This window comes from Crocuta crocuta, unplaced genomic scaffold, assembly GCF_008692635.1.
Source record: "Crocuta crocuta isolate KB4526 unplaced genomic scaffold, BGI_CrCroc_1.0 scaffold246, whole genome shotgun sequence".
NCBI lineage: Eukaryota > Metazoa > Chordata > Mammalia > Carnivora > Hyaenidae > Crocuta > Crocuta crocuta.
The window spans coordinates 375,797-388,097 of record NW_027531902.1 but is presented as its reverse complement, the minus strand read 5'-3'; the positions used below and the strand labels follow the sequence as shown (position 1 = coordinate 388,097).

The window sequence follows — 12,301 nt, the reverse complement described above, 5'->3', positions numbered from 1 at the left end:
TGCTGCCTGAATCCCAATGCTACTGCCACGTGGAGGAAGGCTCACACTCACTTTGTAAGGTTCAAGGGGGGCAGAACAAGTCCCAACAGACAGAGGCTTGAGGGAGATGGGTTTCAACGTAGGAGAATTTTCTAACAGCTTAACACAAAAATTCACAACAAGAGAATGTGCCGAACTGTGGAGCAGTGAATGCATTGTCATAAATGGCATCTGAGCAGAGACAGGATGTCCACTAAAAGTGCAGTAGGAAGGATTCATTTGATTGTAGCAGGAAAGGCCAGAGCACATGGCTAAAGATCATGAGAGGTGCCTTGAGCGGCAGGATGGCCTGGGCTCTGGACTGCCCAGAAAGACAGAAATCTTGTCCCCATTGAGATCAACAAGGGTCTACTAGATTCCGAGTTCTCCTTGGCCCGTGCTAATCTCAAATCCATACCAGATTTACTTCCCCATGCTGTTCCAGGGCACAGGAGGAACTAGAGAAGGGGAGGCAGTTTGGTTCGTGAGTTTGGGGTTTTCTGCTCATTTGTTGAGCTTCTAATCTGGTCCCTGATGGCAAGAGATGTACACTTCCGATGGATTTCTCTACACGGCTCAGTTTGGGAGAACAGATGCTGTGGGTCAGGCCAGGAGCCATAAATTCTCGGAAAATAACTCTTAGTGATTGAGGAAGAAAGCCATAAAACACTCTGGAGGCAGGGACAGGAGAAAACACTGGCAGCGGACAATGCATGGTATTACTGCTAAATGTCCAGACAAGCCCCACAGGTCATTCATTCTCAGGCCACGTCACTGCTCCGTGAGCCTGTGCCGAACGCTCCCTGGTGACGCTCCGGCCCCTTCCTCTTTTCCAGTGCTTTCCTCAACAAGTAGTTATCTAAGCCACCCCTGAGGTGGCCACTACTGCAAGAGACACCTGGGACAAAACAGAATCCCTGCCCGTGAGCCTCCCGTATTCTGGTCACCTGCTGGGAGCAGGGAAAGGAAACCAACACTTGCTGTGCCCAGATGGCTCTGGGAGTTTTACAGACCCAGCTCCGTGGATTTTCACAATAACCTCGAGAAGCACCCTTGTGTTGCGCTTCTAATACACGAGGCAGGTGTAGGCTCCCTCAGTGTTACCAGCTACATGAATGGGTCCCAGAGTGCTCTTTCTCTTGGAGCTGGAGAATGCAGCCCCATACCAGCCAGACACGTCTACATAGTTTTGGAACCTGTGACCCCTTCCACCCTCACCCCCTTCTCTCTCACTAAAAGACAAGGGCCAGATGTTCCTGGGCGTCTGTAGTGATGACCCCAGACCCTGTTCATTAACCATGTGCTGAGTGCTGTGTGCACAGAGCAGCCAACAGATGTTACCCAAATGTTACAGGGTCACTGTCAGCCCTCTTCATCCCCAGGCTCCTTCCACCTCCAAATCCCCAGGTTCAGAGCTCCCAGCTCAAGCCTGTCTCTGGACTTCCTGCTTGGTGTTCCTCCTTAGTCTTCCTGGCTTTCGCATCTCAACTTGCCCCTAATAGTCTTCCCCGGGGGCGGGGGTAGCTTTCCTGGTACTCAGCATCCATGCGGCCCCACAGAGAAATGCCTTGTTACCTCCACCCTCCCGGCAACCACTCCTCTGGTGCCCCCACTGGCCTTGCCCCCAAGGAGTGACTTACTGCCCCCTCCCAGGCCCTCACCCCAGGTTCATGCGCTTCCAGGACACAGAGATGCCACCCGGCCCCAGGACGCAAGAGACAATGACTCACCGAAGTTCTCTCCACCCCAGATGTCCATGTCCGTGTCATATTTCCCCAGGTATTCAAACCAGGATTTGTCCATCACGAAGAGCCCTCCAGCGATGATCGGAGTCCTACGCATTTGGAAGGAAGGGAGGGAGTCACGGGAGAGAGCCCACTGTCACATTCATCTGCCCTGGCAGTCGGAACTCAGTACTATTTTCTCCCCATTTCTCTTCCTCTTCATAAGGGCCAGTGCATCATTACCTAAAATAAGAACATGCTCTGGAGTTTTTCCTTTTGATTTTAAGTCTCCTGGCCTCACAAACAGGCTAATTTACTCATTGGGATGCCTTCTGTTGAGGGGCTGGGGCTTGTTTAGAACACTGTTGTTCTGAGGGCCTGGGGATCCTCTTCTGGCTTCACCCACAGGCCCTGCCCAGTGTGGCTCTCTTGGTTGGGGGGGCATCCCTCTATTGGGAGCCTGGGTAGTGAGTGGGCCACTGACCAGGCAGGGAAGGAGGACTGAGGCAGCACCTGTTTACAGCACATCCTGGGGTGCCAGGTGGCTCAGTCTGACTTCGGCTCAGGTCATGATCTCACGGTTCATGAGTTCGAGCCTCATGTTGGGCTCTGTGCCGACAGCTCAGAGCCTGGCACCTGCTTTGGATTCTGTGTCTCCCTCTCTCTCTGCCCCTCCCCTGATCACACTCTGTTTTTCTGTCTCTCAAAAATAAACATTTTACAAAACCCCAAAAAAACAAAAAAACCCAGCACATCCATTTCTTGAGATTGGGTTCTCCCTTTTTTCTTCTCTCTTTACACCTGTTAGGGGTTATGTCACCTATGTTGGTGTCCTAACCCCCAGTACCTCAGAATATGAACTTATTTAAGGAGAAAGTCTCTATAGAAGTTAAAATGAGGACATTAGGGTGAACCTCAATTCCATGTGACTAGTGTCCTTATAAAAAGGAAACATGGGGCATCTGGGTGGCTCAGTTGGTTAAGCGTCCGACTTCAGCTCAGGTCATGATCTCATGGTTCGTGGGTTCGAGCCCTGCGTCGGGCTCTGTGCTGATGGCTAGCTCAGAGCCTGGAGCCTGCTTCAGATTCTGTATCTCCCTCTCTCTCTGACCCTCCCCTGCTCACGCTGTCTCTCTCTCTCAGAAATAAATAAAACATTTTAAAAAAATTTAAATAAAAAAAAAGGAAACATGGAGCCAGAGAGACAGATGTGCACAGAGAGCAGATAATGTAGGAGACACAGAGAAGAGAGCCCTCTGAAAGCCAAAGAGAGGGGTCAGCATTGCCCTCAGAAGGAAACAACCCTGTCGACACGCTGATTTTGGACTTCCAGCCTCCAGACCTACGAGACAATACGTTTCTGTCAATAAGCCACTCTTTTTGTGGTGCTTTTTGCTTCAGGAACCCCAACAAACTAATATGCCCTCATCTTCATTTTTTCCCTTGGGGTCCCACCCCACCTTCCCTGCCTCTGGTACCTGAGAGAGATGCCAGAGAAGCCACTTGGCAAGGAAAGGGTTGCAGAGGAAGGCAGGCATGGATAGCAGAGTCCAACAAAATAATCCAGCAAGTATAGGGACGTGTATCTGTAAGGATCAGTGGTTGGGAGAGGTGGGCAAGCCCTCAGGGACCTGGCCCCTCATCCAGCGCATCCTGAGGGCGAAGGCAGTTTTTACCCATGTAGGTTAGCTGACAAGAGCAAGTCCAGAAATCAGGTCTCCCAAAGCCACGCCCCCCTGCTATTCCCTGAGAACTGACCTAATCCTGGGAAACACTCATTCTGGGAGCAGAGAGATTCCCACAAGAAGAGAGCCCACCCTGAGAGCCCCACCACTGGGAGAAAGTTAACACAAAGAGGTGGCTACACCACCACCCCCTTTGTCCTTGACGTGGTCCACTGCCACACCAGGAGCTGCCACTGGTGAGTAGCTGAGAAGCTGATGTGCACTGCATGGAGCTCAGTGTGGGAAGAAGGTTCTACTCTCCCTTTAGAAATAAAGGGCAGGGGGCACCTGGGTGGCTCAGTTGGTGAAGTGTCCAACTCTTAATCTTGGCTCAGGTCGTGCTCTCATGGTTCGTGGGATCGAGCTCTGCACTGACAGTGTGGTGTCTGCTTGGGATTGTCTCTCCCTGTGTCTCTCTCTTTCTCTGCCCCTCCCCAGCTCTCATGTGCTCTCTCCCTCAAAATAAATAAATGAACACTAAGAAAGGAAGGAAGGAAGGAAGGAAGGAAGGAAGGAAAGAAAGAAAGAAAGAAAGAAAGAACGAAAGAAAGAAAGAAAGAAAGAAAGAACGAAAGAAAGAAAGAAAGAAAGAAAGAACGAAAGAAAGAAAGAAAGAAAGAAAGAAAGAAAGAAAAGGCATTAGCCAGCACGCCATCTGTCTCCAATCTCCCTCTTGGCATCACTCCAGATCATGACGGCTGGAGGGGGCGGGGGAGGGGCCAGCAGGTAGTTGAGACCCAGGTCCCTGGTAGAGCTGTCCTAAACACACATGTCTCTCTGGAGCGTGCCCATTCAGCTCTCCATAGCTCCTTGGTTCTCTATCTGACTTAACGTTCTTAAGTTAATTCGGTGCAAATCATCAAACGTTTACTATATGGCAGGTCCAGAGATACAGAGAATGTGAAGAATGTGGGGCATCCCTAAGTCACTGGCCAGAGGCACTGCATCCCAGTGGCCCTGTCTGCACTTCCCCAAGCACGTCTTATCCTCCTGATACCCCACCTGAGGCAGATGGATGTCAGCCTGGAGATTCCCAACACGTCTGGGACACGTGCACAGTCTTAGGTAGCAACACCCACACGATACGCTCCCAATGCTGAGCACACAGGCCCCCCGCTGGGTGGACACCATGCTCTGTTCTACCCCCGGACCCCCAAAAGGCCCCAGACCCCAGGCAGCCATCTTGCCACCACACACTGTGAATCGTAGCTGGGGCCTGAAGAGAGAATGCTTGCAAAAGAACCTGGAGTTGATGTCACTGTCTCATTCTCACACAGGATACAGCAGATGTGTTTTTGTTTGTTTGTATATATTATATTTTGAGAGAGACAGAGAGAGGGAGAGCGAGAGGGAGAGAGCACAAGCAAGTTGGGGAGGAGCAGAGAAAGAGGGAGACAGAGAATCAAAGTGGGCTCTGCACTGACACCACAGAGCCCAAGGCGGGGCTCGAAGTCATGAACTGTGAGATTGTGACCTGAGCCAAAGTCAGATGTCTAGCTGGCTGAGCCACCCCGGCACCCCCAGACATGTTTATTAGTAATCAGCAATCGCCAGGCCTCGAGATCAGCCTGCACTTATAACATTGCTGACCTGACCTTTCCCGGGCTGCATCCTGCCTGGTGGCTCTGCTCTGGCCCTAAGGGACCATCTCTGCCCTGGTCAGAGGCTCAAACAGGACCATCTGGGACCCTCCAACGTTTCACAGGAGGTATAAGCACATGGCAGCATGTGTGAGAAGATGACACTGGGCAGCTCCTCACACAGGCCTTACGAGGGCCTGTCTCCTCAGGAGCAGTCTCCTTGAAGACAGAAACTCCTGACATATGGAGAGAGTGGGGCTGGCCCAGCAAGGATTCTCTCAGTCTCTGCCCATTTCTGAGTGTCTAATGTCAAATGCCTCCTGTACCAGGCAGCAGCAGGAAGGACCCAGTGGGGACAGACCTGCCCCGACTTACCTGATGGGCTCAGTGGGGTCCAGGCGCCGAGCCTTCTGCTCTGGGGAGAGCTGCTCCCATTGGAAGTGGAGGCTCCAGTCAAACCCTGGAACACAGCATCGAGTCGGTTGATTTGGTGTCCCACATGTACCTGTGGAACTTGCACAACGTGTCCCTTTTCTGGAAGCTCACGAACACATCTGGGGAAGCTGGTCCCAGACTGATCGGTAAGAAGGCTTGATGTCCCTCTCACCGTTGCTCTATCTCTACCTCCTACTGCCTCTCTGAGCCTCCTCTGCTGGGCAGTTAGGGGATAAGGGCAGACAATGGAGTCAGTTTTGACAGAGCCCAAGGGGGACAGGATGGGTAGTTATGGGCATGGCTCTTGGCCAGGAGCATTGGGAAGGTACAAGCAGATTTTTCTCAGGGGCTGAATCACCTCAAATCAGATTTGGGGAACCAGCACTAGGCCCTGAGCAGAACCTTGGTGGGTGTCGGAGAGCACGTGGTACCCAGCCCTGAGGTACCAGCGCAAGTCAGTTCCCGCTGACCTAAGCAGCCCTTGCCTGCCTCCTGTTCTCAGGTCCCAGAGCGAGCCCACATCAGAGCCAGGGCTCTGGGGGCTGGAATCCTCCATGCTCCCCAGGAGGTTCCATTTGCAGTCTCAGAGGTATGGCTGCACTGGAGCGACTGGCATCTAAGAACGTAGGGCTGGACACAGACAGACCACTAGCAGACGTCTCCCCACTGTCCCCTTTGAGAGTGACAACCAGGAGGAGCAGTGAGTCCTTGCTGGGGAGAGGCGCTGGCCCTACTCACCGCCTCTGAGCTCTGCGGCAGACTCGATGTAGTTGAAGTTGTCCAGGCTGATGATGTCAATCACAGGGCACACCACCCGCGTGTAGTCCTGGAAGACAGCAGACTCTGGGCTCAGTCTGTGGTGCCGAGGAGCCAGGCTGGGAATCAGTGAGCCTGGTAGGGCCTTGCCCTGGTAGTGCCCGGCTGGTTTTGTGGCCTTGACTCAGCACTGCCATCTCTGGTCTTAATTTTCTCATCTATAAAATGGGGCACTGGGCGCTGTGACCTCTCTAGTTCCATTGCCTAAAATGCTAAGAGCCTTTCTCTGACTCCTGGGGTCCTTCTTAGTCACAGCTGCCATCTGAGCATGGTGGGGACAAGGCAGGGGCCAGGTGGAGAGGGGTGTGCCCAGAGAAAGGGGCAGGCAGGAAGAAGGGGGCTCTCCAAGTCCTTCACCCTCAGTGGGCTCTCAGGAGGCAGAGGCCACAGCCAGCTGGGAAGGTGACCTCCACCTGTAGTCCCGTGAAACATAGCCACTCACCCACAGGAAGAGCGTTTTGGAATTTCCAAACATTTTCATTCTAGGCCTATGTTTACGAATAGCACCTCTAGACATTCCTAACTTCAGATGTCGCTTGGGATATTCACAGATCGGTGCCCCCGGCCCTGACTTAGCCCCTTGCTTCCAGACTCAGTATGCCACTGGCCACCTCCACGTGGATTCCTGGTGGGCTTTCAGGGATGGCTTCACCATCTTCTCCCCAAACACGCTCCTTTCCCTTGGGTACCTATTTCTGCTAACAGAACCATCATGTGTCCCTCTGTGTCCCTGGCACGATGTAGGAAGCTTCGCCTCTGCGCATCGCTCAGATCAGTCCCTTTGCTTCTAACTCTGAAACTGCTCTGCTGAGTGTCTCTCACCTCCCCTTCTCCCTCACGCCTGGCATCCCACCCCCACCCCCACCCCCTGTGGACTCCTACCTTATCCCATTCTCTTCCCTTTGGTGGCTGGCAAAGTTGTCAGTATGATGTGAAAAATCTCACTCTGCAGCTCAACAGCTAAAAACCTGAACTGCCTGCAAGGCAAGGTTCAAACTCCTTAGCCCGGCATTTAAGACCATCAAGACTCTGCCTGTATCTCACTTACTGGCTTCATAGTGTGCCGTATCCCTCAGGCCACCCTGTCTAGAGGCATCAAATTCATCCAGAAAATGCTCTCAAAATATGCAAGACAGAGTCACCAGTACCTGGGGGCTGTCAAAGTGCTGCATGTATTTTTTTTTTTTAAATGTTTTATTTATTTCTAGGAGAGAGAGAGACAGCGTGAGCAGGGGAGGGTCAAGAGAGAGGGAGGCAAGGACTCTGAAACAGGCTCCAGGCTCTGAGCTGGCAGTCAGCACAGAGCCCGACACGGGGCTCGAACCCACGAACCGCGAGATCATGACCTAAGCGAAAGTCGGACGCTTAACCAACTAAGCCACCCAGGTGCCCCGTGCTGCATGTATTTTTAAAGTCTTCCCTGCTCTGGGTGAACACCCTGTATCTGGCTTGCAGGAGGGGACGCTGGGGGCAGTGGGAAGGAGATGTGAACATGGACATGAAGACCCCACGGCCCGACAGGGGTCAGGCAGCCTGGGAGAGCCGGCAGGTCCAGGCCAATCAGGTGGGACCCCAGTCACCAAGCCTCCACACCCACCGCCACCGGTCAGCACAGGCAGGAACCTCTGCTTCTCCTGGTCGCCATTTAATTTCCTACTTCCATCTCTCTCCCAGATGAGGCTGTCTCCTTATTTTAAGTTCAGGCTCACCAGGTGCCTGCTTTTATGTTCACAGACTTCATTTGGCCCTCAGCTTCCACAGGTGACTCATCCTGACAGTGACAAGGTACCTTGGAAGCCAAGTGGCCCATGTGGAAAGAAATGCTCATTTCCAATGCATCGCTTCTACCCCTGGGACGTGCACAGACACTTCTTCCAGAGATGACACAGCACCTGCCCAGCTGCCACCTATCTTCAGGCACCGGCACCATGCATTTCTGTGCATGTATACACACCTCATGCACATGCACAGCCATCCACACCAACACCTCCTCACGGACACAACCCCAAAGGCATTCTTGTGATTTGAATTCTGGAGTGTTTGCGGGAGTTCCGACACTGAACTTCTGTGAGCCTGACAAAGTCCTCACTTTGCCTTTGTTTGTTGAGCATTTGGGTCTCTGCAGCTTGACTAGGTCCTTATGTAAGTGCTGGTCCAGTAGAGGATTCATCTTGCCCAGAGATAGGTTTGGCCCTTGCCCAGCTTCTGGGCAGTAACCCCTAAGCCATCCGAACGCCTTGCCTAGAAGAGGGTCTCTGTTTACCTGAAAGACTTGAGGTATACCAGACAGTCTCTGCTAATAGTGTGGCTTATGATAAGGGCCTTAGGCTGTGGGGTACCAACTCAATGTGACCTTTGGAGGGTCACGGAGACCCTGGGGGTAGGCAGCCACATCTATGTGACTGACCCCCAACAAAAAGGCCAGACGCCAGGGCTCAGGTGGGCTTCCTGTTGTGAAATGCTCTGCACATGTTGTCATACATCCCTGCTGGGAGAAGTAATGCCGTTTGCACAACCCCACAGGGGGAGGTGAGCTGGGAGCTTGTGCCTGGACTTCTCTATGCACCTTTCCCGCTGCTGAGTTTAACCTGTTTCCATTTGCTACAGTCAACGGTAACCATGACTGTAACAGCTTTGCTAAGTTCCAAGTCCTTCTGGTGAATTATGGAACCTGAGGGTGGTCTGGGGACCCCCACACTGCAATCCTGGTTTGTCAAATCTCTCCTCAATGCAGGGAAAGTGAGATGCAAACGAAAATGCTGGGTGATTGCCTGGGCCACAGCCTTCCTCAGAAGCCACCCAGGGGCTCTGCCTCCAGGGTGCGTCGGCTCTGGTGCCCAGTCCTTGTAAGTTCCAAGGGCTTCTGCCCTTCTATTATTCCTGTCACAGTTCACATGTGGTGGCTGCCTAGCATCATGGAGGTGGGTAATGAGGGATGTTTGGGGCTAAGTGCCTGTGTGTAGCCACGCCCTTACAAAGAGGCTGCATGGGACTCTTACAGCCAGGACACAAACGTCTCTGAGTGACCCCGGGGGGCCATAACTGCTCCACTCCCTTAGCCCTCAGCCCCAGCCCACAGCCTGCCAGGCAGCGGGTGTTTTGCCAGCGTTGCCTGGAGGTCCCGCTGTCTGTTAACTCCCTCTGGGGACACGATGTCAATGGCTGGTGGCAAATCAGACGGGTCAGTTGCCGTGGAGAAAAATGGCTTCTCCTCCTACAGGCTCGGGGATGGAAGGACTTCCCATGAAGATACCCAGAGCCACCACAGGTGCTGGTGGCCTGTGAGCTCCAGGAGGCTGGTCTTTACAGCTAGACCCCCAGGTCAGCTTAAGCAGGCAACCAGAGGAATGGCCGGCAGACCCACGGACTGCACCCCGTCTCCTCCCCTCCCCCCCACAAATCCATTGGCAGCAATGACAGAGGCTGAAGGCACCAGCCAATGGCCATCGATCACCTGTGCAGTACACCTCTCCTTCCTCCACCCATTCATGCAACTAAGACTACATTGTGAATGGGCACTCGGAAAACCGGAGAGATCAGTCGCTCCTTTGGTGAACCAGCTTTACTGAGCACCGCTTATGGTTTAAGAATTGTGGCAGATACAAAGATGGATAAGGCCTCATGGTCTAGGGAATGTGGGAGACGGGCACTGGAGGGTTACAACGGGGCCTCTAAGGCAGGCTGGAGGGGCGGCTTGGGGGAGAAGGAAGGACTCCTCGAAGAGGTGACAAGAGACCTGGGTTCTCATTCTAGCTCTGCCGTCTAGAATACATATCACTTTAAGCAAACCAGCACACGCTGAGGAACTGTTTCTTCATCTACAAAGTGAAGACAAATTATTATTTGCAAAACCGTCTTGCCTTCCTAACAGGGCTTTTGGATGGAAGAAGAGAGGGGGACGTGTGAAAGGCTTTGAAGCATATGTAAGCCATTATTTATATAAATTTACCAAATGCTACAGGGATTGAAATTTCTTAAAATCTTTCTTCCCACTGAAGAGATATGTAGATGAGGAGTGGGGAGAAAGAGGCTTCTGGTAAAAGAATTAAAAACCAACCTGGTGCCTGTTTCAAGTATCATCGTGTAGCTGAAGGGAGGAGATTGGGCATGAGAGAGTTCCATGTGGAAAAGACCAGCTGAGGATGGCTTCTGACAGCCCAAACCCGGCCTCTCTCTTATCTCTTTCTATTTTTGAAAATCCCCAACTCCAATTACAGCTTAAAATTTCCACTTCCACTCACAAGATCAAATCAAGCTTTACTCTGAGACGAGACACAATACAAAGACATGTGGAAACACAGGCTGACACACGCCCACATCCCTGTCCTGGAGGGGATGTCTTGGTGGAATGTTCTAGCAATGAGAGTGGGTTTGCCCGACCAGTCCCAGTCCCCCACTCCCAAAGCTTGAGGTCAGACAGTGGTGGGGATCGGGACCTCAGCCTGGGAGGATGAGCTGTATTTGGGGCCAAGTGACTCCCACAGGAGGAGCACTGGGTGGCAAGGAGCACTCACATGCGGGAGGAGGAGATGAGGCTGACCAGGGATGCAGAAATGAGAGCATTTTTCAGAAAGGGCTTCTGTAATGGCCCCATAGGCACTGGGGTGGAAAGGGTTCATTAAGGTTGTCTGAGGAAAGCAAGGCTCCCTAACATATCCTGCAGGGCTACATCAGCCTGAGGGGGGGGTCCTATAGGTCAAACACTGAATTGCCACATGACCCCACAATTCCACTCATTGATATCGCCCCAAAGAAAGAGAAGCAGGTATTCAAACTTGCATACTAATTTTCAGAGCAGCACGATTCACAATGGTAAAAAGATGGAAACAACCGAAATGTCCATTAGCAGAGGAATGAATAAACAAATTGTGGTATTCAGGCAGTAATTTCTCTGACACTGGACATAGCAACTTTCTTCTAGTTGTGTCTCCCAAGGCAAGGAAAACAAAAGCAAAAATAAACTATTGGAATGACATCAAAATAAAAAGCTTCTGCACAGCAAAGGAAAAAATCAACAGAACTAAAAGACAAGCTACTGAATGGGAGAAGATATTTGCAAATGACCTCCTTGATAAAAGGTGAGGATCCAAACTATATAAAGAACTTTAAAACTCAACACCAAAAAAAAAAAAAAAAAAAAATCCAATCAACTGAAAAACGGGAAGAGGACCTGGATAGACATTCTTCAAAGAAGACAGACCGATGGCCAACAGACACATAAAAAGATGTTCAACATCACTCATTAGCAGGGAAATGCAAGTCAAAACCACAGTGAGATATCACCTCACACCTGTCAGAATGACTAAAATTCAAAACACAAAACAACAATTCTTGGTGAGAATGTTAAGAAATAGGGATCCTCATGCACTACTGGTGGGAATGAAACTGGTGCAGCCACTCTGGAAAAGAGAATGGAGTTTCCTCAAAAGGTTGAAAATAGAACTACCCTATGATCTAGTAATCACACTACTAGGTATTTACCCCCAAAATACAAAAACATCAATTTAAAGGGATACATGCACCCCAATTCTTATTGCAGCATTATTTACAATAGCCAAACTATGGAAGCAGCCCAAATATCCATGGATTCGATGAATGGATAAAGATGTGTTGTAGGGGCACCTGGGTGGTTCAGTCGGTTAAGCATTCGACTTTGGCTCAGGTCATGATCTCACAGTTCATGAGTTCGAGTCCCGCGTCGGGATGTGTGTTGACAGCTCAGAGCCTGGAGCCTGCTTCTGATTCTGTGTCACCCTCTCTCTCTACCCCTCCCCTACTCACACTCTGTGTGTCTCTCTCTCAAAAATAAATAAACATTAAAAAATATTTTTAAAAAAGATGTGCTGTATATACAATAGAATATTACTCAGCCATAAAAAGAATGAAATGTTGCCATTTGCAACAATGTGGATAGATCTAGAGTGTATTATGTTAAGTGAAATAAGCCAGTTAAAGAAAGACAAATACCATATGATTTTACTCATATGTGGAATTTAAGAAACAA

The 12,301-nt window shown here is 51.0% G+C and overlaps 1 protein-coding gene across 2 annotated transcripts in view; it reads right to left on the bottom strand.

Annotated features, from left to right (window-relative positions):
* The window catches only part of GALNT14 (polypeptide N-acetylgalactosaminyltransferase 14), a 214,587-nt gene that overhangs the window by 26,639 nt on the left and 175,647 nt on the right, over positions 1-12,301 (bottom strand). For both annotated transcript variants that reach the window (XM_077774114.1, XM_077774115.1), the window contains exons 7-9: positions 6,220-6,307; positions 5,422-5,506; positions 1,749-1,852 (exon numbers count right to left, since the gene is read on the bottom strand). In XM_077774114.1, coding sequence (XP_077630240.1) covers positions 1,749-1,852; positions 5,422-5,506; positions 6,220-6,307 — 277 coding nt within the window. The remainder of the gene's footprint in view (positions 1-1,748; positions 1,853-5,421; positions 5,507-6,219; positions 6,308-12,301) is intronic.